Source organism: Mercurialis annua, linkage group LG8 (assembly GCF_937616625.2).
Source record: "Mercurialis annua linkage group LG8, ddMerAnnu1.2, whole genome shotgun sequence".
Taxonomy (NCBI): domain Eukaryota; kingdom Viridiplantae; phylum Streptophyta; class Magnoliopsida; order Malpighiales; family Euphorbiaceae; genus Mercurialis; species Mercurialis annua.
The window spans coordinates 8672857-8697937 of NC_065577.1; the positions used below are offsets into that span (position 1 = coordinate 8672857).

General features: G+C 30.1%; 4 protein-coding genes across 4 annotated transcripts; all 4 read left to right on the forward strand.

Annotated features, from left to right (window-relative positions):
- The first annotated feature begins 3865 nt into the window (after positions 1–3865).
- Positions 3866–5365, forward strand: LOC126659455 (acyl-CoA--sterol O-acyltransferase 1-like). Its single transcript, XM_050352745.2, has one exon. The coding sequence runs from the start codon at positions 4109–4111 to the stop codon at positions 5162–5164; it is 1056 nt and encodes a 351-aa protein (XP_050208702.1). The 5' UTR covers positions 3866–4108; the 3' UTR covers positions 5165–5365.
- Positions 5366–10128: 4763 nt separating this feature from the next.
- On the forward strand, positions 10129–10515 carry LOC126661564 (S-protein homolog 5-like). Its single transcript, XM_050355419.1, has one exon. It carries the CDS (start codon positions 10129–10131, stop codon positions 10513–10515), a length of 387 nt encoding a protein of 128 aa, XP_050211376.1.
- Positions 10516–15447: 4932 nt separating this feature from the next.
- Positions 15448–15837, forward strand: LOC126661565 (S-protein homolog 5-like). The gene has a single exon (XM_050355420.1). The coding sequence runs from the start codon at positions 15448–15450 to the stop codon at positions 15835–15837; it is 390 nt and encodes a 129-aa protein (XP_050211377.1).
- Positions 15838–16810: 973 nt separating this feature from the next.
- Positions 16811–18708, forward strand: LOC126659968 (ubiquitin-60S ribosomal protein L40-like). Its single transcript, XM_050353304.1, has 5 exons — positions 16811–16965; positions 17071–17157; positions 17240–17342; positions 18301–18367; positions 18475–18708. Exons 1-5 carry the CDS (start codon positions 16863–16865, stop codon positions 18505–18507), a joined length of 393 nt encoding a protein of 130 aa, XP_050209261.1. The 5' UTR covers positions 16811–16862; the 3' UTR covers positions 18508–18708.
- Positions 18709–25081: the final 6373 nt, after the last annotated feature.

Genomic DNA, 25081 nt, shown 5'->3' on the forward strand with positions numbered 1-25081 from the left:
CAAGAAATGGAATGGAAGTTGTGTCCTTGTGGCTGCTCAAATTTGCTTTTGTATATGAAGTAAACGCATGAAGCATTGCTTAAATGATAGTCCTCATTTACTACGTGGATATTCACTTATTGCATTTTGGTTGTTGGTCTTCAAGAAAGTGGACATTCATGTTGCTGCATAAGTTCAAAGGGTTCTTAGCTTTTTGAAGTTAGGAGTTGCTTGTCTTTTAATCAGGGCAACTGGTAGCAATTGTCACTTTTAAGTCTTTTGAGCTTATTTATTCATAAATCAGTGGTATCTATTTTGCTTAGATTTTTCTAAGCTTTTTGGTTTTCTATTAGTTTGTAATTGAATTTTTTTCTTCTGATTTTAATATATGATTGCTACAAACATGATATATACGCTAAGAGGCCTATCATTTGAGAATAATATGTGTTTACATTACAATTTAACGGATTGCAGGAGAGGTATGAAAGATTGTTTTACAAGTTGTTCATTGATAATGTTGTGGAGTTGCTTTCTATTAATTACACTCAGATAATTGGTGAAGTTTACCAGAAATCATCGATAACAAGGATTCAAAATAAATTTTGAAGTTGCAAATTGTGAAAAGAATGAGATCTGGAGATTTTAAAGAGCAGTAAGATAATTTTTATTAAAAGGGTTAATTGCAAATTAATACACAAACTTTACCCTAATTTGCAATTACAGCACGAACTTTGAAACTTGGCAATTTAATACACCAACTTTCATTTTTTGGTAAATTAGTACCAGACCAATCATACAACAACACGTGGCTTTATATGACAATGTCCACGTTAGTGTTTTTCCAGTTCGGTGTATTAATTCGCCAAAAAATAAAAATCGGTGTACCAATTTGCCAAGTTTGAAAGTTTGTGTTGTAATTGCAAATTAGGATAAAGTTTGTGTATTGATTTGCAATTAACCCTTATTAAAACTTGAATAAAGTAATTCAATTGATATAGGTTAACATTCAGTTCACATCAGGTTGATTTTTGGTTTTATAGAATGTCAAATACATCTCACTTAAAAGAAAATATTCAATTTGTATATTACCATAAATCTCAAAATTCTCTCTATATAAAATGTCATTTAAAATCGTAAAGAGCAGCATGACAAATTTTATTAAAATTGAATTAAGATAATTCAGTTGATATAGGTTCACATCTGATTCACATCAGGTTGATTTTTGGTTTTACAAAATATCAAATATATTTCATTAAACGAGATATTGAATTTATATATTACACTAAATCTCAAAATTCTCTCTATATAAAATGTCATTTAAGATTGTAAAGAACAGAAGATAAATTTTATTAAAAATTGAATTAAGGTAGTTCAGCTGAAATAGGTTTATATCAGGTTCACATCAAGTTGATTATTGGTTTTATAGACTATCAAATATATTTCACTTAAAAGAGAAATTCATTTGAGTCGCAAATTTAATATCCTCAATTGTTCAATCGAGTAGTAAATCGAGCATTTCTTTCCGGAAGAATATCTTGTAAATCATATATTCCTCAGTTAAGATTGTAAATAGTAGTAAAATAAGTTTTATTAAAAAAAAATGAATTAAGTTAGTTCAATTGATATAGGTTCACATCAAGTTATCGTTAGGTTGATTTTCGTTTTTATGAAATGTCAAATACAATACACTTAAAAAGAGATATTCAATTTGTACATTACATTAAATTTCAAAGTTCTCTCTCTATATAAAATGTCGTTTAAGATTGTAAAAGTAAGTAATACAAATTTTATTAAAAATTGAATTAAACTAGTTCGATTGACATAAGTTCACATATGGTTCACATCAGCTTGATTTTCATTTTTATAGACTGTTAATTATATTTTACTTAAAAACAGTTCTTCAATTCTTATAATAGACTATATCTCAAAATTCTCTTCATATAAAATATCAGATAAGATTGTTAAGAGCAGTAAGACAAATTTTATAAAAAAAATGTTAAGTTAGTACAATTGATATAAGTTCATATCAGGTTCACATCAGGTTGGTTTTTTTTTTTTAGAGAAAACATGATTTTATTAATTAAAAGACAGAGCTGATTGGTCAGTCATTACACGATATTGAATTTTAGACGGGACATGTCTTATCGAAACTTAATTCTTGACAGAATAAAGCAAACTTTGTTAGAAAAAGAGCCATAAAGTTTTTTTCCCTAAATAGAGATAGATAAAAGGAGTTAAATTACAGGATTGATAGATAAAGTTGGCTTTCCTTGCTAGCATAAAAAAACACTAACATTTAACATTTGACAATAAAAACAATTAAAAATTTGGAGGTGATATTTCTTATAGAAGAGTTAAGAATGACTTTGGTCCTTCTTGTTGTTAGTTTTTGGAAAATAGTTAAGAACTTGTATGTGAGATGATTCCCGAATAAGAATGAGCTATCAAATATCAAGTTTATTATTATTGGGAAACAATTAAGAATTTGCATTAATATTATAAAACCATTCAGTTAATATTGGAAGAGGGCATTGTAGGCTAAACGCAGGCTTAATAACTGTAAGGGAAAGGACAAAGAAAGAAAGCAAGTCTGTTGTAGAGGCATAAGGATATTTCAAAAATGGCTTAATTCCTTAAAAAACCCCCACCTTGTATTTTTTTTTCGTTTATACTCTGACCTTGTAAAAACATCATTTGTACCCAATTTTGAGTTTTTATGTTTCATCTATACCCAAAAGCATTAAATTGTACTCTTTTCATTTGAAAAGGAGTTTAAAACAATCCTTCATTTTTAACTTATATACTAATTAGATACTAAAGTTATTAATAGTACAAAAATAACATCTTCTTCAAAAAATTAAAAATAATAATATTTTTTTAAAAAAATAATTCCGAATTTTTTGTTTATTTTTGTTTATTTTTTTTAATTTTTTTTTAAAAATATTTCTAACAAAAAAATTAAAAATAATAATAATTTTTTTAATTTTTTTATTATTTTATATAATTAAAAAAATTAATTAATTATTTGGATATATTTGATCATTTTTTAAGTTTAAGGATTTATTTGTATTTTTAAAAATAGAAAAAAGTATGTTTTAACTCTTTTCTAAATGAAAAGAGTACAATTTAATGCTTTTGGGTAGGGATGAAACATAAAAACCCAAAATTGGGTACAAATGGTGTTTTTACAAGGTCAGGGTATAAACGAAAAAAAAGTGCAAGGTGGGGGTTTTTTAAGAAATTAAGCCTTCAAAAATTCATCATCCACCAAATTCTAATAACAGCGAAGATAATGGATTGTCATCTTTACCAAATGAAATAATACAAAAAATTCTCGCCGTAGCCGATAATCTCTTCTCCAAAATTTTCTCTTTCCAATTTTTCACCGCCGCAAGTTCCGCCGTAATGATCGGAGATTCGTCAAAAGTAGATCTTGCTTGCCGCGATGGAAAACAGCAATAACAAGGGAAAAGAGACCGAAAAAATATGATCAGCTCTATATCTATTCCGTTCCATTATCTATTAATCCAATAGATTTAGCTAAGCCACCATTGTCAAGTCCGAGCACCGCCGAGCCAACCACCAACAATTTGGTCAGCAACCAACCACATTTATACTCTGGCATTTAAACTCTAATTCCTAAATAAAGGGTAAACATGTTCAAAATTAAAACGAGGTACACTATAAAAACAACTTTTTAATTTATAAAAAAATATTTTCTGAATTACTAACATAAATTTTTCAATTTTTGGATGATATGGTGTAATATTCTCTTTAATTAATACAGATTTGCATTTCATGCACTGAACTCTAACTTAACATTAAAAAACCCACTTTCCCAATTTAAGAAGAAGATGCTCTATTTTATTTTTTCTGAATTAAGAAGAACAAAATTACAAATTCTGGAATTAAAAATTCCCACTCTCACCACAGAAGTCAGATACTCTGGGTCCCAAAATACAGCTTATGACTCAAATATTTTATTCTTCTTCACATCTCACAAACTTGTCCAGATCCACTTCTTCTCAACGGTCAAACCATGAAACTTCATTAATAAACAAAAAACCAAATCCACCGAGCCCATCTTCTCCAACAACTGAACCAATCAACCCGAAATCAAGAACCAAAAATGGAGTCCGAATTTCAAAATTTCATCAAGGTATGGATTACAGTCATCATTTCTTTATGCTACTCTTACACCATCGGAAAATATTTCTCCAAACCCACCAAAAGGTTCGTTTTAATCCTCCCAGTTGTCTCTTTATTCCTTTACCTCCCTCTAAATCTACACTCTCCTCATCTCGGTGGCACCACCGCTTTTTTCATAGCGTGGCTGGCGAATTTCAAGCTCCTTCTATTTTGTTTTCATAAAGGTCCTTTATCTTCCGATCCAAACATTTCTCTACCACTTTTTGTCGCGGTTTCTTGCTTACCAATCAAGATTTCGAAAAACTCATCTCAGACTACCCAAACCCATGACCCGAAATTGAAAAACGGGTTTGTTAATTATGCGATTAAGGGTATTCTTGTAGCGGTTATGGTTCGTGGGTATGATTATAGTGACCGTATGAACCCGAATTTGATTCCGGTTTTATACGCTTTTCATGTTTATTTTCTTCTTGAGATAATTCTAGCCGTTACTGCATTTTTGGCTCGAGCCATATTAGGGATTGAGCTCGAGCCGCAGTTTAATGAGCCGTATTTGTCAACTTCGCTTCAAGATTTTTGGGGGCATAGATGGAATTTAATGGTGACTAGTATTCTACGCCCGACTGTATATGAACCCACCCGGTTTATCTTCACGCGCTTCATCGGAAGGACGTGGGCTACACTGCCGGCTGTTTTTGGGACGTTTGTGGTATCGGCGGTTATGCATGAGCTGATGTTTTATTACTTGGGGCGGGTTAAACCCACCGGAGATATTTCTGTGTTTTTTCTGTTGCATGGGTTTTGTTTGACGGCTGAGATTGCTTTGAAAAAAGCGTTGAATGGGAGGTGGCGGCTGCCTGGTTTGGTATCTGGATTTTTGACCGTTGGATTTGTTTTGACGACGGGTTTTTGGTTGTTTTTTCCGAAGTTTGTACAGTATAAGATTGATGTTAAGGCGTTTGAGGACTACGCGGCGTTAGGGGCGATTGTGAAGAATGCCAGTGAAAGTGTAGTGCATTTTTGGAAGAGTCGTTGACGGTTGTGATTTTAGTCTATGGTTTCTAGTAGTCGTGATAGACGGTCTTGATTTGCTTATAGTGTGTCGATGTGGAGCATGATTTTCATTTTGTGCTTAAAACAGAATTTTGATCCCAAAGTTTTGACAAAAAGTGTAGCAAAATTATCTCAAATTTTGTAATTTAATACTATATAATCTGAATTTATATATTTTATGTAATTCAATCATTAGAAACTATAATATAAAAATTTATGAAAAAGTTAATTTATGGTCCAAAAATATATCCAAATCTTCTTCTGTTTTTGCAATTCAAACTAAAATTTAAATTTTCAATAATTTTGTCGATTTAAACTAGGCTTTTTTGGGACCAATAAATTTTTCATTTCTCATCTTCTGCTTCTTCGATAAATTTGGCTATTAACACCTTTCTACAGTTAAGGAAGAGTAAGAAAAGAAACAAAAGGAAAATATTTAAATCTATAAAAAATCAAAAATATTTCACTTTTTCTATTATTAGCCCTAAAATGTAAAAATTGTTAAAAAAAATTAGTATCCATAAAATAGCTATATTTTATTATCTTAAGAAAACAGCCATTGCTACAAAAGAAATTCAATACGTAGTTGATTAAAATCACCGTCCAATTTTAATGGATTTGGACGCATTACTCCTTTTATTTTAAAATGACAGACTGGAACTACACCCTTTACAAGTTGACTTAGTTCACCAAAAATAATTGATTCGAATCCAATGTGATGCATACTCATATTACTTTAAAACTGTGTTGGTTTAAACTCAATTTAATGATTTCATAAAATAAAATAAAATTCAACCTAAAATAATATGACTAGAAATTGAATTGAATTTAAAATAACACTAAATTTATAAAATATGGTATTATATAATAAATTTTTTATATCTAAATCAGACAGGACTAAAATTTAATGATTTAAATAATTATAAAATATAAATATAGAATGATCTAATCTAAATTCTACTCATCTCATTTATTATATATGATTCATAATACATTTGGTTTCAAATTAGAGATTATTTTCGAAATATATGTTTTTGATAAGATATTTACAACATTTTAATTCATCTTTCTCTTATTTCTTACGCTACCTATTTTTCCAATTTATTTACAAAAGTATCCACCATATATAGAAATTTTATCTAATTTTAGGTTAAATTTTTACATAGCCACTATTTTTTCTCTCTTTTCTCACTCTTCTCTCTAAATGTTTTCTCTTCTTTTCTTTTTTTATTCTTTTTTTTTCGTTTAATTTTCAGTTTGTCTCCTTCGGTTATTTTTTTGTTCGTCTTTTCCGTTCGCTTTTCCGTCCGTCTAACGAGCATTGAGTGGGAGCAATTGTAGGATGGGTGACATACTAAAAAGTTCTCAAAAATATCGAAAATGATATATTAAGATATTGAAAATGATATTAAATAATAATTAAAATGAGTAGCTGTTACGATTTAATTAAAATGGTTATTTTAAAATTAAAATTATTTCCATCGGTAATCCATCGATGTTGATTCGTTCGTCGCTAATCAATATATCGTCGTCGTTGATTTGTCGACGGATTATAAAAACCGTCGATAATCTCTCGCTAAACTCATTTAGCGACAAATCTTTCTGTCGCTAAATAGTGTTTGTTGAATTATAGTTTTTCTAATCCTAAACGTGATAGAGCGGGATTGGTGATTTAAAATAGCTAGATTCTCAATTATATTGCATGACCGTCCATAATCCATGATCGTAAGAACAATATAATATAATATTAACTCTTGAATCTCTAATCCATAAATTTACATATTAAATTAGTTAATCATTTAGTTATTTGATATTTTAGTTATTACTTTAGTTAATTAGACACAAACATATTTTTATTGCTAAACAATTGTCAAATAAATTAAATTGGTGATTGAACGTTAATTTCATGTCATTTGTATAACGTATTTAGTATCTTGTTGCGTAAAATAGAGAGGTTTACAATCACTTATACCTTTTTGTAATTTTTAATCAAAAATGTAAATACTTAGTATTTTTGGAGTATATTTGAATAAATAGAGTTTAAATAAAGTGAAAGCCAAGCCTAATTGATTGTATTAACTCCATGAAGAAGAAGAATGGAAATCAAGTCTAGGTGCAAGTAAAGTAGCCGCTAAATCTGTCTCTGAATGTTTGGATCGAAAAATTAAAAATTCGGATATAAGTCTGTATTCAAATCATATTTGGAGTTACAAATATCCAAAGCATGTGATGAAATTACAAAGAGGTGTTCGTTATAGTGTTCATATCTCACTTTACTTGTTTGTGATTGCAGTCGAGAGTTTGAAATGCATTCTCGAAAATATTGGTAACATGGGATTTACTTCGGATTATTCTTTTGATCCTAGCTCTTAGCCTTTTTCCTTGCTATAGTTTATGGATGATACTTTGGTTTACCTTCCTTATAAGGCATTTACAAAACTTAACCTGGATTATGCGCTGCTTTGAACTTATTTCAGGTTTAAAGATTAATTTTCATAAAAACTCTATAATAAGATTAATGTCAATTGTGATGAACTGGCTGCAGCTTCTTAGATGGTTGGTTGTAAGATTGGTTCTTTTGCATGATGTATCTCGACCTCCCTTGAGCAAGATAAAGTTTGAATTATGACAACGTGGATCATGTAGTGGAGAGATTTATGTCCAAACTAGCCTTATGGAAAGGTTCACTTCTGTCTCCGGTAGGCAGGTTAGTTCTTCTGAAATCTGTTCTCTTTAGTGTTTCTGTTTATTTTATATCTGTCTTCATTATGCCTGTCTCAATTCAAAAGAAGTTGGAATCTTACATGAAATGATTTGTTTGTGAAGGGGATGTGTCCTCTAGGGCATTACGTAAAAATTTCATGGAAGACGGTTTGTAAGGACTTTTACATCGGTGGTTTGGGTATTGTTAATCTATAAAATCAGAACCTTTGTTTGTTATTTAAGTGGATTTGGAAGTTGATATTCACTAATAATACCTCTAATTGGCCTTGGGTTATATCCAATTGTTCTTGTATTTCTAATTGGGATTCTCTCTATTGGGTGATGTTTAATTGTTTTTTTGTTTGTTTGGAAAGGCATAATAAATTTTGATATAATAACAAGTATATTTGGAGTGTGTTTATCTCAAATGTGCATTATAAGGTGGGGGATAGTTCTTTAATTGATTTGTGGAATGATAATTAGATGCGTTATGGGACTGTTATTACTATGTTTTTGAGTCTTTATAATCGTTCGGATAAAAAACATATTACTCTTAAGCAAATTTTTTGTGATGGTTGGCGTTGGAGGCGTAGATTAAGAGGTGTTAAAATGTTTGTGTTTAATGCTCTTTTGTTGAAGTTTAGTGAGCTGATTTTTGTGCCCGAAAATATGGATGTTTTGGTGTGGAACTCAAAGTCAGCAGTGTACTCCTCTTCCTCTTTCAACCATCTACTAAGAGAAGCTACAGGTGTGGCATCGACGTTGGACTCTGCAGCAGTTCGGTTGTCGTTGGTGGATGGTTGTTCTCGGCGGCAGCAGGTTAGCGGCTAAGCAGCATTATCTCAACATGTTACCTCTGCCACAACTGTAGGTATGTTCTCTAAGCTTTGGAATTCATTTGCTCTCCCAAGAATTAAGTTTTTTATATGGACGACTTTCTATGGTACAGTTCCTACTTTTGAGTTCTTAGCTTGTCGCTTATCTGAATTTCTTACAGATATAACTGCTTCATATTTTTACTAAAAGTCCTACTTGATTCTAAAAAAAAAAATCCTACGAGACGATCCTTATAAGTTGAACATAAATTTGTGTTTTTTTTATTAAAAACGTAATAATAGATAATAAATATCTTATTAATATTAAAATATATTTTTTAAATCCATTTAAATTAATATGATCTTATATCAATCACAATATGATGTTTATTTAAAAAAATAAAGAATTTGAGAATATTTAAATTTTAAGAATATTTTATATCTCTCTTTGACATTATTATTTTTATTTTTCTATGTACTTTGTTAAACTAGCATTACAATAAAAAATTATGATGTAATTAAAAATGATAAATATTGGAAAAATAAATTCTAAATGAATTGAAATTAAATTAAAAATAAAACATGAATCATTTAATTTAATTTATCATAAAAATATAGATTTTATCAATTTGAATAAATATACAGTCAAAGTTAAACTAAAAAAAATAGAATTCAACTAAATTTTGAGTTATTGAGATTTGAGACAAGGATTTCTAAAAACGAAAAAAAAAAACGTTAGGTTTAGAGTTTTCTTAGAAACATAAAGGAAATAAAAGGTAATTAAATTAAAATATATAAGAAAACAAATTAACTTTATTTTTTTTTTAAAAAAAAACTCAAGAAAGCCAATGATTCATACTGGAATATATTTGTTGGCAGATATATAACCTGTGGCCAATTTAACAGAATGCAAGCACTGAGAAAAAAATCTATTGAATTGAAGTTTGTAAAATCAAAATTAAAAGAACAATTAATAACTCCTGTCTATTTATACTACAAAACTAGTAACCGTTAATTTAACAAATATAACTCATACACAGTGTGTGTGATGATGATAATATGGACATAAACAAAGTGCAGGCAAACAGCATGTACACAATTTGTATTTTATTTAGTTGAATCCATTTAGCCAGACCAGATTTGACAACCATACTAAAAAAATAAAAATGTAGACATTATTTAATTTACTGCAGTTTCTAATTTTTGCCATTTTGATTTAACATACACAATTAATTCCTTGCCAAATAGTATAAATATTTCCTAATATTTTGTTACCATAATTAAAAACAAATAGTAAAAGTATAATACTAATTGAAGAAACATAATTATTAAGATACCTATTCTGTTCATATGCTAATTTTTTCCGTTCATCTGACCAATCTATAAACCTAAATATTTCAAACACAAGAAAAATCTAAACTAATCAAACATGAGTTCTTTCATTAGCAGAAAACAGTACTACTGTCTCTTGCTTCTCTGTCTTCTAAAATTAGCCATTGCATATCACTACAAAGTGCATGTTTATATTGCGAACGACGTCGGGAAAGATGTAGATCTTACGGTGCACTGTAAGTCGAAAGATGACGACCTAGGTGTACACCTTCTGCATGATCAAGAAACGTATCAATTTTCATTTCATCGAAATGTTTGGGGAACTACATTATTCTATTGCAAATTTACATGGAGTGACCAACTTAAGTGGTTTGATATTTTCGTAGAAGATAAATATTTCTGCCAAGATTGTTATTGGAAGATCAAAGCTGATGGTCCTTGCTTGCAAGATATTCCAATTACATGTTTCGAGTGGAACAAATAAATTAAATCATAATGATTCTGTGATCTTTTCTATGAAATAATAGCCACAGATCAAGATATCGTATGTGTTTGCTTCTCTCTATGGTTTTCTACAAATTGTTGTCAAAAATATAAATTATATTTAAGCCAGTTAATTATACTAGTTCAATTGTTATTTCAATATCAGAATAATTTGCTTTCACAATACAGATATGTTAACAATTGCAACACAAGTTTAGTTGCAGTTTTAATAAATTTTTTTATGAATAAAATTATATCAAAGACACGAGAAGTGGCAAAAACCACTACTTTAAGCTATCACACAAAAAGTGGTACACTATAGGCGGCACACTAAAGACTTAGGCAAAAAGCATCAGACAAAGAGATCAACTGTTCAAATACAAAATACTGGATGGATTCATAAAAAAATCCAAATCCGAATAGCAAAAACTATATTACAATTTTTAAATATAAAAACTATTTTAGAAAAGCAATTAAAAATAATCGCCTTCTTGTTTGAAAAATCATTCCGTAAAACTTTGTCCTTCTTACATTTTCATATTTCCCACACAAGCATATACCACAAGATCTCCCATAGTTTCCGATTGCGACTTCTAGGAACCATGCTTTGCCATTGAATCATAAAATCTGCAAATGAATTAGGAGCAATCCAAACTAAATCCTATCTATGAACTATACCACACCCACTACAAGAAATTCTGTATTTAGCAACAAATACTTTTGCATCTAATTTCCTTTTGCTGCCAAAAAGATATTTTGCAGTATTAATTTTGAAAGTTGATGCCATTAGTTAAGTTATAGCAGCATTTTACAGAAAATTTTGTTACCAAATATTTAAGGCAACGTTTTATTAGCAGCAATATGCCACAATTTATTTTCGTTGCTATATGTTAATAGTAACAATTTTAGCACTATCAGCAGCAAAAATGTTTGCTGCTAATTCTAGTATTTCTTGTAGTGACCAAATACTCCTAGTGAAAACACAATGCATAGACAAATGTTCATGTGTTTTCACCACATCACATAAGGAACAGAATGTGTTATCCGGAGGTACTATAGAACATTTTTGTAATACCCCAAAACATTTTAAGATAATTACGTCGTGCCACGTGTTGTGATTTCCGATAAATTAAATTAAGGAGAATTTAATTTAATTATATCGGAAATTCAGAATAAAATTTAATGAGTCAATTAGCGGAATTTAAGGAGTTAATTTTGAAAATTTGGATGTGGAGGTATTTTGGGGCTAAATTGTAGACTTTGAGAAGTTTAGGGGCTAAAGTGCAAATTAGCCAATTAAACCCCGAAAATAGAAATTTGAGGATTTTGGGTGGAAAAATATATTTTAAGTTAGTATTATTGATTCGGAGATAAATAATACGTATTTGAATTAATAGAAAGATTAATTGAATAAGTTTTGGACTAAATTGAAACTTTTGAAAAGTTTCAAGGACCAAAGCGTATTTTAGCCAGGATATATATAAGATTGAGATGAATGAAAGAAGGGATCAGAGCCTTCTTCTCCTTCTTCGTTTCATTTCTTACAAACGGCGATACCGTATCGTTCCGTCGCTCGATTCCGTTTCTCGTCCGTTTCCGACGTTCTATAACTCCAAACGATCGTATTTCGACGGATAGTCACGGTAAGCTTGACGTTTTATCGTTTAAACGACTATATTTTGAGTTATATCGATTCAAAGTTTTAGGCCACGAAACGATTTTATCGTTTTATCGAGTATAGGATTGAGATATAGCGTTTTGAGCTTAGAATACGCGTTTTGGTTGAGTTTGGAGCGTTTTTACGTTTATAGCAGGTCGGAAACCCCGGAAATCGATTCTGGGGGATCGTGCACGACAGTACACGATCGTGTACTTGTGGTACACGAACGTGTACTTGTGGTACACGAACGTGTACCATCAATGGTACACGAACGTGTACTTGTGGTACACGAACATGTACTTGTGGTACACGAACGTGTACCATCAATGGTACACGAACGTGTACTAAGGTACACGAACGTGTACCAACATATGGTACACGAACGTGTACCTCCCTGCACGAGCGTGCACCCTCCGATTCTCGCACCCTGAATCTTCGTACCTCGATTGAATTAAAGGAATTCACGTATTGAATCGGAAATCGAATAGTAGTTAACCTAATGAGGTTATAAATAGATTGAATTAGAAGTAATTTACGATCCGTAAACGAGTTTGATATCGTTTAATGGGATATGCGTGAGAAGCACGACGATTAATGAAAGTAAAATGTGTCAAGTCTTGAGTCTAGAGTCAATCTTAGAATAGGATTCTAATACAAGTCAAATATTTTAAAATTGTTTTAGATCCGGCGAGGCAAGAAGCAGCTGGACCAGTAGTTCGGGAAGCTTGACGTTCTAAAGCCCCGACGTATTTTTGGATAAGCGTTTTCTGTGAGTTTATACGATTTGCTTTTAAAGTATTTATTTAAGCAATTATTTTATATTGCTTTATATTTGAATTGCATGTTTTATATGCGAAACTTTTATATGAATTGCGCATATGCTTGATTTGAAACCAGTATTGATCCGATGGAACGTGCTACCTATTGGGCGACAATAGGACTGTGTGATCACCAGTTTCGATATAACTCAGCTGGGAGCTGATGACGAATTATGAAATTTACGATTGGGTTATGATTTCGATACGAGAGTGAACTCGGCTACGGTGTAGCCTGGAAGTCCCCGTATCTAGTGGCTGGGCCACCAGCGAGTTGGACTCGCAATTGATATTTATGATTGGGTTGATCGATTGATTATTAGTATGTTTGAGGATTAAGGTTTCATTCGGATCCTGTACTTGGCTGCATATGATTGATTACGACGTTATGTTTTATTTGAATACTTATTAGTAAATGTATGAACTTACTCAGTATATTCCCATATACTGACCCCTCACAGATTTCCTTTCAGGATAAAGACGCTTTGAAGCAACGGACTTCTATCCTACTCCCAGAAGTCTGTATTTTTTAGTATGTAAAGAAACAGTACTTTACTCTTAGAGCTGCAGTAGATAAGTGTTTTGTAAGTCAGCTTGTATGTGCAGTTTTCTGTAAATATAACTTTAACGTTTTAAAGTTTTAAAGTTTTAAACGTTTTACGCTTGCTGCGTTATACATATTGTGACTGACAGAGGATATGTGTGCCTGGCATGTGTGCTTCTGCATGACACGTGTTTATTTCTGTCATGCATGACGTTTATGTTTCGCGAAAAATTATTTTACGTTTTTAGGCTTGCTACGGGTTTCGGAGCAACCACTCCCATTCCCTAGCGCCGGTCTCGGCTCTAAGATTGGGTCGTGGCAATTTTCCTAAGAAATTCATAATGGGAACTCTATTATGTAAAGCCTCCCAAATGAAAAATTTCGTATGGGGAGGAGACTGCGATTTTCATACCTGAGTAAAAGTAGAACAATTCTCCATTCCTCTAGCAAAAACATCAACATCAACCATTCATTATAAAATGAATGGTTCAAATTAAAAAATTTAAATTATATTGAGTTTTATTTTTGAGAAATATGTAGTAAAAATTTTAATTAAACAAAAGTTGGTTTATAAACGTAATTGTTATCTATTTTGTAAAAGTTATAAACCTAGAATTCGGTTGGTTGATTAGGTTAGTCATAATGTGGAGCATGGTGTTATGCAGAAGAAAAATTAAAACAAGAACTTAATAAGATATTCTCACTTAGATATTCTCGCTTTGTACTAGCTGATAAACCAACTTCTGTTTAAATAAAATTTCTACTATATATTTTTCGAAAATAAAACTTAATTTTGATTCAAACTCTTTTAATTTGAACCATTCATTTTAAAACAAAGGATGCAGGCAGATTGATTGAATAAGATAAGTCATGTTCAATTAATTTAAGAGAAAAAAAAACAAATACTAATCAGTCGTGAAATGCAGAAAAGACAAACGGTCCTTGATTTTTAGAATAGGCCTCAGTTTAAATTATTGCATTATCTTAAATAGTAGTTTCATAAAACCGCCTTAAACATTATAAAGTGACTAATTTTATTAATTTGTTTGCAACAAATAAGAACCATAATATTTTTATGGGTTAATGTCATAAAAATTCACCAACTTTAATAATCACGTTCTTTAAAACTTCTCATAAAAATACACCAACTTTTTTTTTCCAAATTCATACACAGTGCTGACGTGTCACTCATTTGTTGGTTAAAATATAAATCAGCAAATTGCACCTTTTATTTTTTTTTCCATGTAAAACAAAATTGGTCACAAAAAAAAAATTCAAAATGATTTTTTGTTGATCATGTGTATCTGTAAAATATAAGGTATTATTTATACAAAAATTAAAATTTGATTACTTCATTTGCATAATTTGACCGGAAATTACTTATATATATTTTTCAGAATAACAAATATGAAAATTTAGTAACTATTTTATTATATCTAAAAGTTCGGTCACCATTTTACCCAGAATCAATTACCCATAAAGATATACATTCTTTATTTACTGCAGTTTCTAATTTGGATTTCAAATTTATTGTTTTCCCTTTCTTTGATTTAACATACACAGCTAATTCCTTGTCGAATTGCATAAATATTTCCTACTAATATTTTTTTTACTCATGAACATGTCTCTACCATGAGAATTACGTCTATATACCTTAATTTGTACTAACTGCATGTCTCTACAATTATATTATGTCTATGTACCTTAATTATTTACTAATAGTAACATATAGGAGTTATGCTGCGAGTTCTCAATATGGAATTAAAATTTTATTAGTTACCAAAAGAACATAATACTAATTAAAACACTAATTATTAATTACTTTTTCTAGCCATTTGCTTAATTTTGCCGTTCATCGTACGATTCTATAAATATATAATAATAAAACACGAGAAAAATGCAAACTAATGAAACATGAGTTCTTTCATTAGCACCAAACAGTACTACTACTGTCTCTTGCTTCTTTGTCTACTACAATTAGCCATTGCATCTCGCGACACAACCATTGTTTATATTACAAGCAACGTCGGAAAAGGTGTAGATCTTATAGTGCACTGCAAGTCGAAAAACGATGACCTAGGCAAACACCTTCTGCACGATCAAGAAACGTTTAAATTTTCATTTGTTCCGAATATTTGGGGATCTACATTATTCTATTGCGGATTTACATGGAGTGACCAATTTAAGTGGTTCGATATTTACGTAGAAAGCCGAGATGCCTGCCAAGATTGTTATTGGAAGATTGAACCTAATGGTCCTTGCTTGCAGCAGGATCCAGTCGCATGTTTCCCGTGGAACAAGTAAACTGAACCTTAATGTTTATGTTATCCTTTCTATGAAATAATTGCCACACATCAAGAAATTTTATGTGTTTGCTTCTCTCTATGGTTTTATAGTATGATGGTTTTATCCTAAAAAAAAAAATTGTTGCCAAAAATATCGTTATTTCATTGAGTTTCTTATGCCATATTCACTTAGCACCAGTTTCAATAGTATATATAAGGTAACGAAAATATTAAGACGGCTAGAGGTTGGAAACATATCCATTTTACTATGTTCAAGCTAATATTTTTAAAACCGGAACGGGAACCGGCTTCGTCGGATGTTTATAGTTCAACCGGATTGGATCAAATTTTTTAATTTTAATAAATTTAATTTAAAAATATATAATATTATAAATAAAAAATATGATAAAATATTTAAATTAGTATTTTTTTTAATTTTGTTTATAAAATATAATGATCCTTTTTTTGAAAATTAATATATATAATTTATCAATATGTGAAATATAATTATAATTAGTTAGAAAATAATAATACGTTAAATAAAATCATTTATTAAATAATAGTATTATGTCAATTTTATAAAAGAGAGAAGTTGTATATAGCAGGGACAAAAAATATTAATTTGACCAATGAGTTTTAGCTCAAATGGTATAAACGCTGAGCAAAAAACTGCTAGGTCGTGGGTTTCAATGCCATTACTTTGGATATTATTATTATGAAAAAAAATATTAATGTGGTTATTATTAGTATGAAGAGGACAAAATATGTAAATATTATGGATGTATGATGTAAAAATAGCTGATTAATGCAAACAAAAACATAAAAAGGATTTGATTTAAATATAGAAGAAAAAACAAATTCTAAAAAGGCGGACGCTTGGCCATAAAAAAACATAAATTCCTCTTGAAAAAGACCCATTATTTTGGGTCCCTCAAAAAGCCCACATACAGACAATAACTGTCTCTCGAAACCCTAGCTACTATAAAACCCATCCGATACCATCTTGTTCCCCAGCGAGAGACAGATATTGAGAGAGCAGCAAAAATGCAGATATTCGTCAAAACCCTAACCGGAAAGACCATTACTCTCGAGGTCGAGAGCAGCGACACCGTCGACAATGTCAAGACGAAGATCCAAGACAAAGAGGGTACTTTTAATTTTAATTATTCTTTGCTTTTTTGATATTCTGTTTGTTTGGTTGCTGAGAAAAGAAAAGAAAAAACTGAATCTGTTGCTTGAATGAATCGCATAGGGATTCCACCTGACCAGCAGCGTTTGATCTTCGCCGGTAAGCAGCTTGAGGACGGCAGAACCCTGGCTGATTACAATATCCAGAAAGGTATTTTTATTTGGAAAATATTCATTTATACAGGATACTGTTTTCATAGACTTATGTTTGTTTGTTGACGATGATTATGCAGAGTCGACTCTTCATCTTGTGTTGAGACTCAGGGGAGGAATTATTGAGCCTACTCTTAAGGCTTTGGCTCGCAAATACAATCAAGACAAGATGATTTGCCGCAAGTAATCATCTTCTCTCAGTAATCTAAATGTGTATATTGTTTTATTTTCATAATATGATATTTTGTAACTTCTTTGCTATGTATTGTGCACCTGAACTCAGACTAGTTCCCCATATAAATGTCCATTGCTACTTTGTCAGCTTGGATTTTCTTATATTCAGTTGATTTTCATGGGTGGTACATTGTACTGAGTTTGTCTGTTGCATTGTTATCCATCTACTGTTCTTTTCCTTATTAATAGTGATTGAAATAAGTATTTGAATTTGCATATCCTAGGAGAATGCTTTGCTTTCTAGTTGTAGAATGTAGTTACCTAATGAGTTTAGCTTAGTGGGTTGTGATCAATATATTGAAAAGTGCATCCTTGATTCAGATTATAGTATATGAATTCCGTTCGCATGTAGAACGGAATTTGATTACTTTTGTGGGCACAGAATGCGTTCTTCTGGTCTGGGTAGGGTTTTTTGATGGGACTACTAGTTGAACCCTCCTTTGCTTTCCAATCTTGAATGGACGGCATCTTAGTCCCAACATGAATTTTCACTCTCAATTTATCAACTGGGCTCTATTTAGTTCAGTTGATTTTGTTGAACAGCTGAATGATATATATCATTGGTTGTTTCTTTGAAATTGTTTGGATATAATGATATATGTGAATGTTCAAACATCATTATTACTGGTAACTACTATTCTCTACTAATATTGTCTATATTTTAAATTCTATTCAAAGCTTATCTATGAAGTTCACATACCAAGACTCAGACATATAGTATGTCATTATGTAATTGAACTAATATGTAGAATTTTTTTGTGTCACTCATCGTACGTTGAGCTGTGCACTTGTTGATCAACTTGCAAATGTGCTACTAGTCTTTTGTTCTGGATTTCACATATTGCATGCCAATTATAAATGTAGCTCCAGCTCGGACTGATGGTCCTATTTTATCTTTGGTTACTAGGTGTTATGCACGTCTGCACCCAAGGGCCGTAAACTGCAGGAAGAAGAAATGCGGTCACAGCAACCAGGTGCTTTCTTGTTGCTCTCAACTTTAACCTTGAACATAATTGTCGGTTTTGCCTCGAGCTTCCATGGAGGTGCATAAATGTTTATATAATTTGTTTTTTTTTTGCAGTTGAGGCCTAAGAAGAAGAGCAAATATAATTGAATCAAGGTAGATGATTCAGAGAGTGCATGTTGGGCATTCAAAGTTATCATTGCTAGATTTGGACATTAATATATGTTTCCATTGTTTCAAACTAGTTCTAGGTTTTGAATTTAGTTGCAGTCTACTTGGTCATTTCCTTAATGTTTTTAAAATGAGCAATGATTTTTACTTGGCAAGTCAATAGTTCTACATTTGGTATCCTATTGCTGGCAATTTATTAACTTCCATATTATGCAAATTATTTGGGTAAACAATACAAAACACTCATTGTTTTCATATATATGCTTTAAGTTCAACAATTTCATTTTCTTCAACAAATAAAAATCTTCCCATATTATACGTCTATTTTTGCCTACAAAAGAAAAGTTATATTGCTGATATATGCATGCAACAATTTTACTACATTTTGTATATAGATTAGAGTGATCATTTTGATAATCTTCCCCAATCATTAGCACTATAGATTCAAATCTTTGAATTAGTGGAATTGTCCTTATAAGGATGAGACTTAAAATGCATTATTTGTCATTTGATGTAACATATAATTATTTAAAAAACGTTATGAATTTTGGATTAATAAAAATAATTTCTAAGTAAATTGATTTATTAATAATTTTTTAGTGCTTCTTAAGATTTAGCTTGTGTTTGAGCTATGGTTGTATTCTTTGTTACAATTTAGTAATAAAGCTATATTTTGGCTTACGAAACAAAGGATTATTTCACCTATTCAATTTGACACGAAATATTAAATAAGTATAATTTTAGGAAAATAGATCACTTTTATTTTAAATTTGGCCAAATTGTATCAATTTTTATCTTCCCACTTTCGTCTTCAAAAGTGAAACCCACTCTGGTATTATTGGTAAAAAGTTTAAAATGATTCTTAATATTAATCATATTTCTTATGTTAGTTCTTAATAATTTTCAAATATCAATTTAATTTTTATAATTAAGAAAATTCATAAATCATATTTATTTTCATTTAAAAATCTAAGGATTTTTTTCACATTTTTTTCTTTCCTTCATTCCAATTGAACAACCCTAAATCTTAAGGATTGACCTGCTGCCTATCAACCTTTTTCACCTGTTTTACACTTCTTTTTCTTCTTCAGTTACCTCCGTCATGACCTCGCTTTCCGTCCACACTCAACTCATCTCCACAGAAAACTCCCTAATCCACATCATCTGTCGTTGCAAAAAGAGGCAATGGCGTCGTTGTGCGGTGGTGGCTGGAGATGGCATGCAGTGTGAAAAATTAATAATTTATGAATCTAATTCCTTAATTTTTGTTTAATTTTCTTTTTATGAAATTGGATCCTTAATTTAATCACTCGACCATGTAAAACGAAAAAAGGACCAGTTTACCCCCTCATTTTGTTTCAAAAATTTTAAAAAGTCAAAAGGTGGAAATCCGTATTACTTATATCCCGAACTTATCAAAACCGGATCAAAAAACTCCTTTTGCTAACATGACACCTTAATTGGATAGAGAGTTTCATAAAAATCATAATTACTCTAATTAATTATAATCAAATACTAATTAATCATAATTAAAATTTAATTAAATTACAGACTTTTTTTGAACCTTTTTCATTTTTTTTAAAACTAGAATATAAAGGATCAATTGGGTTATGGATATAGATTTAGGAGTTGAAATATGTTCTATCATATTATATGTCGGCTTTAGGGGTGGACATCGACCGATTAACCAGTCCATGAGTGTTAATTATAAATGAGATTATAGTTATGGTTTTTTAAAATTAAAATTATATTAATGTAGTAGACTTCAGAGTAACTTTCTCTTGATTTAATTTATAATCGGAAAACTTGAAATATTTATAGTAAAAACTTTAAAGGCTATATTTAAGGTAATACGTATGATGAATTTGTGATAATACAGTTGATTGAAGGGTGATATATATTCAGAGTAAGAATCTTTGGAGATATATAGAATAATATTTATTGTTTTGATAAAATCACTATTGTTTTAATAAAAAAAGAGAAATAAACTCATACAGAAAATATTAAAATTAAAAAATTAACTTATGAATTTTACTCTACAAGATAAGATATTTTTAGATAGATTTGGTCAATCTCATCATCTCTGAACCGAATCAATAATATTATGCCAAATCAAATTTAAGATTAAAAATACAATCAAAATAATTAAAAGTGAGAGATTCTTATGTTAATTTAAGGGACCAAATTGTTTAAAAATGAGGGACCAAATTGTTTTATAAAATTAAAAGTGAGGGACTAAATTGTTCACAAAATTAAAGGTGGAGTACCAAATTGTTTGAAAATAAGTGTCGCAATTAACGGAGGGGCCTAATAGTTAACGGAATTAAAACTGAGGGACCATTAAGTAGAGTTTTAAAACAAGGGGTATCAAACTGTTAATTATGGAATATCTCAGGGACCTTAGCGTAATTTATTCTTAAATTAGGGGGCGTTTGGTTCAGCTTTTTGGAGGAGTTTTTACCTTTTGCTTTTCAAAAAACTCCACCAAAATGTTTGATGAGAATTTTTTAGAGCTTTTGGGAGCTTTTCAAACCTGCAAAAACTGCTGCTTGAAAAGGTCCATTTTGAAGCTTTTTACCAACAATCGATAGCTGTTTTAGTATTTTTAATTATTTAGACAAAATTACCCCTACTAGAATATATGATTTTTTAATATATAAAATTATTTAAATTATTTTTAAATACTCTAATTATTCATAAATTATATAAAATTATTTTATTTATATTAAAACAACTATAATTTAATAATTTATCAAAACAATATCTAAATAAATTTAAACTAAATATTACTTCTTATAAAAAAATATTATTAATATTTTCATTAAATAATATATGATATAATATATTTATAATTTAATAAATAAAAAAAATTATGTCCTTTGTGGTCATTTTATATATAAACAGCTACAGTTAATTAAATCTTACCAAACACTTATAGTCTATCAGCTACCAGCCAACTATCAGCAACAACTAATAGTCACCAGCTATAAAAAAACAGCCGAACCAAACAATAATCAAACAAAATTACTTTAAAATTTTAAAAAAAAACTCCCAGAAATCCAATGATTCATACCGGAATATATGAATTGGCAGATAACCTATGAATCAATCAATTTTTAATACAAAACTATTAAGAGAACAATTTATCAGAATTCAAACACAGAGAACCAAAACTATTGAAATTGAAGGTTGTAAAATACAAAACTTTAAGAAGAATTAACAACTCCTGTCCAGGGCGAATCTAAGATGAACTTATGCTAGGCAGTTGACTACCTTATTATTCCGAATTTTAAAAAAATATAAATATATAAATTATTAGTATTGTTTATTCGCCTTAAAATTTATAGTACTGTTCATCTTAAAATTTATATTTTGTCAATTTTGTCTATCATACAAATTTTCGATAAAATTTTGCCCATCTTATAAAATATTTCCAAGTCTGCCGATGAGTCGTGTTTATTTATACTACAAAATTAATAGTTGTTATTTAACAAATAACACAAGCACATTGTGTATGAGGATGATATTGTGGACATACACAATGTGTGTGTTTTATTTTTTTGATTTCAATCGAATTAGCCTGACCAGATTTGACAACCATATTAAAAAAATATAAAGATGTAGACATTCTTTAATTTACTGCAGTTTCTAATTTGGATTTTAAAACTCTTGTTTCGCTTTTTTTTTGATATAACATATACAATTAATTATTCCTTGTCAAATAGTATAAATATTCCTAATATTCTGTTACCATAATTAAAATTATTAAGCTACCTGTTCTGTACAGATGCTTAATGTTTTGGTTCATCTGCCAGCAACTATAAATCTCAATAATTCAAACGCAAGAAAAATATAAACTAAGTAACATGAGTTCTTTCATTAGCACCAAACAATACTACTGTCTCTTGCTTCTGTGTCTTCTAAAATTGGCCAGTGCTCTTAACTACAAAACAGATGTTTATATCATAAACGAGGTCGGGAAAGATGTAGATCTTACAGTGCACTGTAAGTCGAAGGACAACGACCTAGGTGTACACCTTCTGCATGACCAAGAAATGTATCATTTTAAATTCCGTCGGAATATTTGGGGAAGTACATTATTCTATTGCAAATTTACATGGAATGGCCAATTTAAGTGGTTTGATATTTACAAAGAAAACATATATTTCTGCCGAGATTGTTATTGGAAGATCAAATCCGATGGTCCTTGCTTGGATCCAACCAGATGTTTCAAGTGGAACAAGTAAACTGAATGTTAATGTTTCTGTGATCTTTTCTATGAAATTGTAGTATGATGATTTGATCCAAAAAAGAACAAATTGTTCAAAAAATATAAATTATTTTGAAACCAGTTAATTATACTAGTTCAGTTGTTAATTCATTAAGTTTCTTTTGTCAAATTAATTAGATCTCACAATATAGATATGTTGATAATAGCAACACAAGTATAGTTGCAGTTCTAATCGTATATATAAGGCAACAAAAATATTATGGTTGTCACCGCTGCAAACAAATTAATAAAATTGTCCATTTTATATCGTTTAAGTAGCGGTTTTATAAAAGTATTGCGTCGATTTCAGAATATCCAATTATTTAAACGATGCCTATTCTTAAATTCAAGAACTGGTTTTATGCTACAAAAATCCAACTTCTTTTTTCGTTTTTGCAATTTCGCAACTGATTATTATTTGTTTGTTTCTCTCATATTAATTGAACATGACAAGTTACCCAGAAGTATTCAGTATCTTCTTTTGTACAAACCTGCCAGTATCTATCTGCCCAAGTCAAGAAATTCACATCTGAATGACAACCAGTCTTCACAGCGAGATGACAAGCGAACCAAATGCCACGAACCCAAGTGCATTCTCTGAAAACGTGGTCCACCGGTTCACGGATACCACAACGAGCACATAACACATCTCCGAATTTTTTTATGTGGTGGAAGGAACTTTTTATCGGGAGACTATCACGAAGAACTCTCCAAACAAAATGCTCGATTTTCGGGGGAATATTATATGCCATAATGCATTCTAGGAATGCTTCATACCAATGCCAATTGCCTCTGATGATTATGAGCTGAGATTACTATCAATCTCAATGTGGGGCAATTTGAGGATTACTATCAATCTCAATCTGACCTCTCTATTCAGCAGCTTAATTGCATTTTTCCATCTCCCACTTTCCATGTGTAAAAATGTATAAAAACGTATATGGACAAAAACTAATTGAAGCATTGGATAATTAGAATTAGATTAGTGATAAGGGGATAAATTCTATTTGGATAGAATCGTATAATAGTAATTTTTCTATAATTAAATGGCTGGACTTTATTGTTTTACCCTTATAAGTATATGTGCATTGGAAAATGATAGATTAGTCTTTTGTATAGTCATTAATTGTAGCATTAATACTTCTATCCGGATAGATTATATCCATTTATCTTTAGTGTCAGAATTAACCTTGCTTTTGCTTTTGATCAAGTTGTCAATAAAAATGCTTAAATTAATGGATAGGATGGTTTGATCTTTAAAATTAAAACGATATAATTAAATAAAAAAAATTATAATGATATAAATAATGACAATGACTACTAATTAGTCAAAACAAAAATAAAATAAATTAAATTTATTTTTGAATAATAATAAAAATTTTAATAAAATTGTTTTATTTATGAATAAACATAATAAATTTTAGAAGGTTGAAATTTAAGTCTAATAGTAATTGAAAATAGTTTCATTAGTAATTACTGTAACATTAGCTAATACAAAGTTAATTAGTAAAACCATTAAACATTTTAGATCAAATTACTAAGACATTCCTCACATTTAATGTAATTCACATTTTAGTCCTTCTTATTTGAAAAACAAACGATATGGCCCCTCATTTTTATTTATGTCAACGATTTAGCCATTCCATCCATTATAGTGTTAGTCAACAAAGTCAACGGAACTATACGGTCCCCTATTTTTATTTTTATTTTTCAACGATTTCGTTTCTCATATTTGAAAATTAATTTACTCCTAAGTCCTTTAACTTCGTTGACTAGCACCGAAAATGGACGGAAGGACTAAACTGTTGATAAAAACAAAAGTAAGGGGTCATATAGTTTAATTTTCAAACAGGAGGGACTAAAGTGTGAATTATGTCAAACGTGAGGCGGCATATAGTTTAATATCTAAACAGGAGGGACTAAAGTGTGAATTATGTCAAACATGAGGGGCCTCGTAGCAATCAACATTTTAAAGAAATTGTTAGATTTTTATAAAGGCGAAAGGTACATAAAATCCTCATAGTTTTCACAAAAGTACATATCAGCCCTTTTATTTTTTTGGGTACAATTAAGCCCTCTTTGATTTCAAATAGAACAAATAACCTCTTTCGTCAACATCATTAAAAACAGTCGTTAATGTCTGACATGTCTCTCATAATCATATATGAAAAAAGTCCAAAAATAGTTATAATGTTTACAATAGTTACCAAAAATTTGGGGGAGGGAGGGTAAGTGTCCAAAAAGAAAATTAAAAGGATTTATTTGTTTGATTTTAAAACAACG

Bases quoted from the DNA above. Each gene is read 5' to 3' on its own strand.
- LOC126659968 (XM_050353304.1), top strand. From the start codon at position 16,863: ATGCAGATATTCGTCAAAACCCTAACCGGAAAGACCATTACTCTCGAG. The intron at 17,343-18,300 runs GTAATCATCTTC...TTTGGTTACTAG, and splicing joins GACAAGATGATTTGCCGCAA to GTGTTATGCACGTCTGCACC. The intron at 18,368-18,474 runs GTGCTTTCTTGT...TTTTTTTTGCAG, and splicing joins AATGCGGTCACAGCAACCAG to TTGAGGCCTAAGAAGAAGAG.
- LOC126661564 (XM_050355419.1), top strand. From the start codon at position 10,129: ATGAGTTCTTTCATTAGCAGAAAACAGTACTACTGTCTCTTGCTTCTC.
- LOC126661565 (XM_050355420.1), top strand. From the start codon at position 15,448: ATGAGTTCTTTCATTAGCACCAAACAGTACTACTACTGTCTCTTGCTT.
- LOC126659455 (XM_050352745.2), top strand. From the start codon at position 4,109: ATGGAGTCCGAATTTCAAAATTTCATCAAGGTATGGATTACAGTCATC.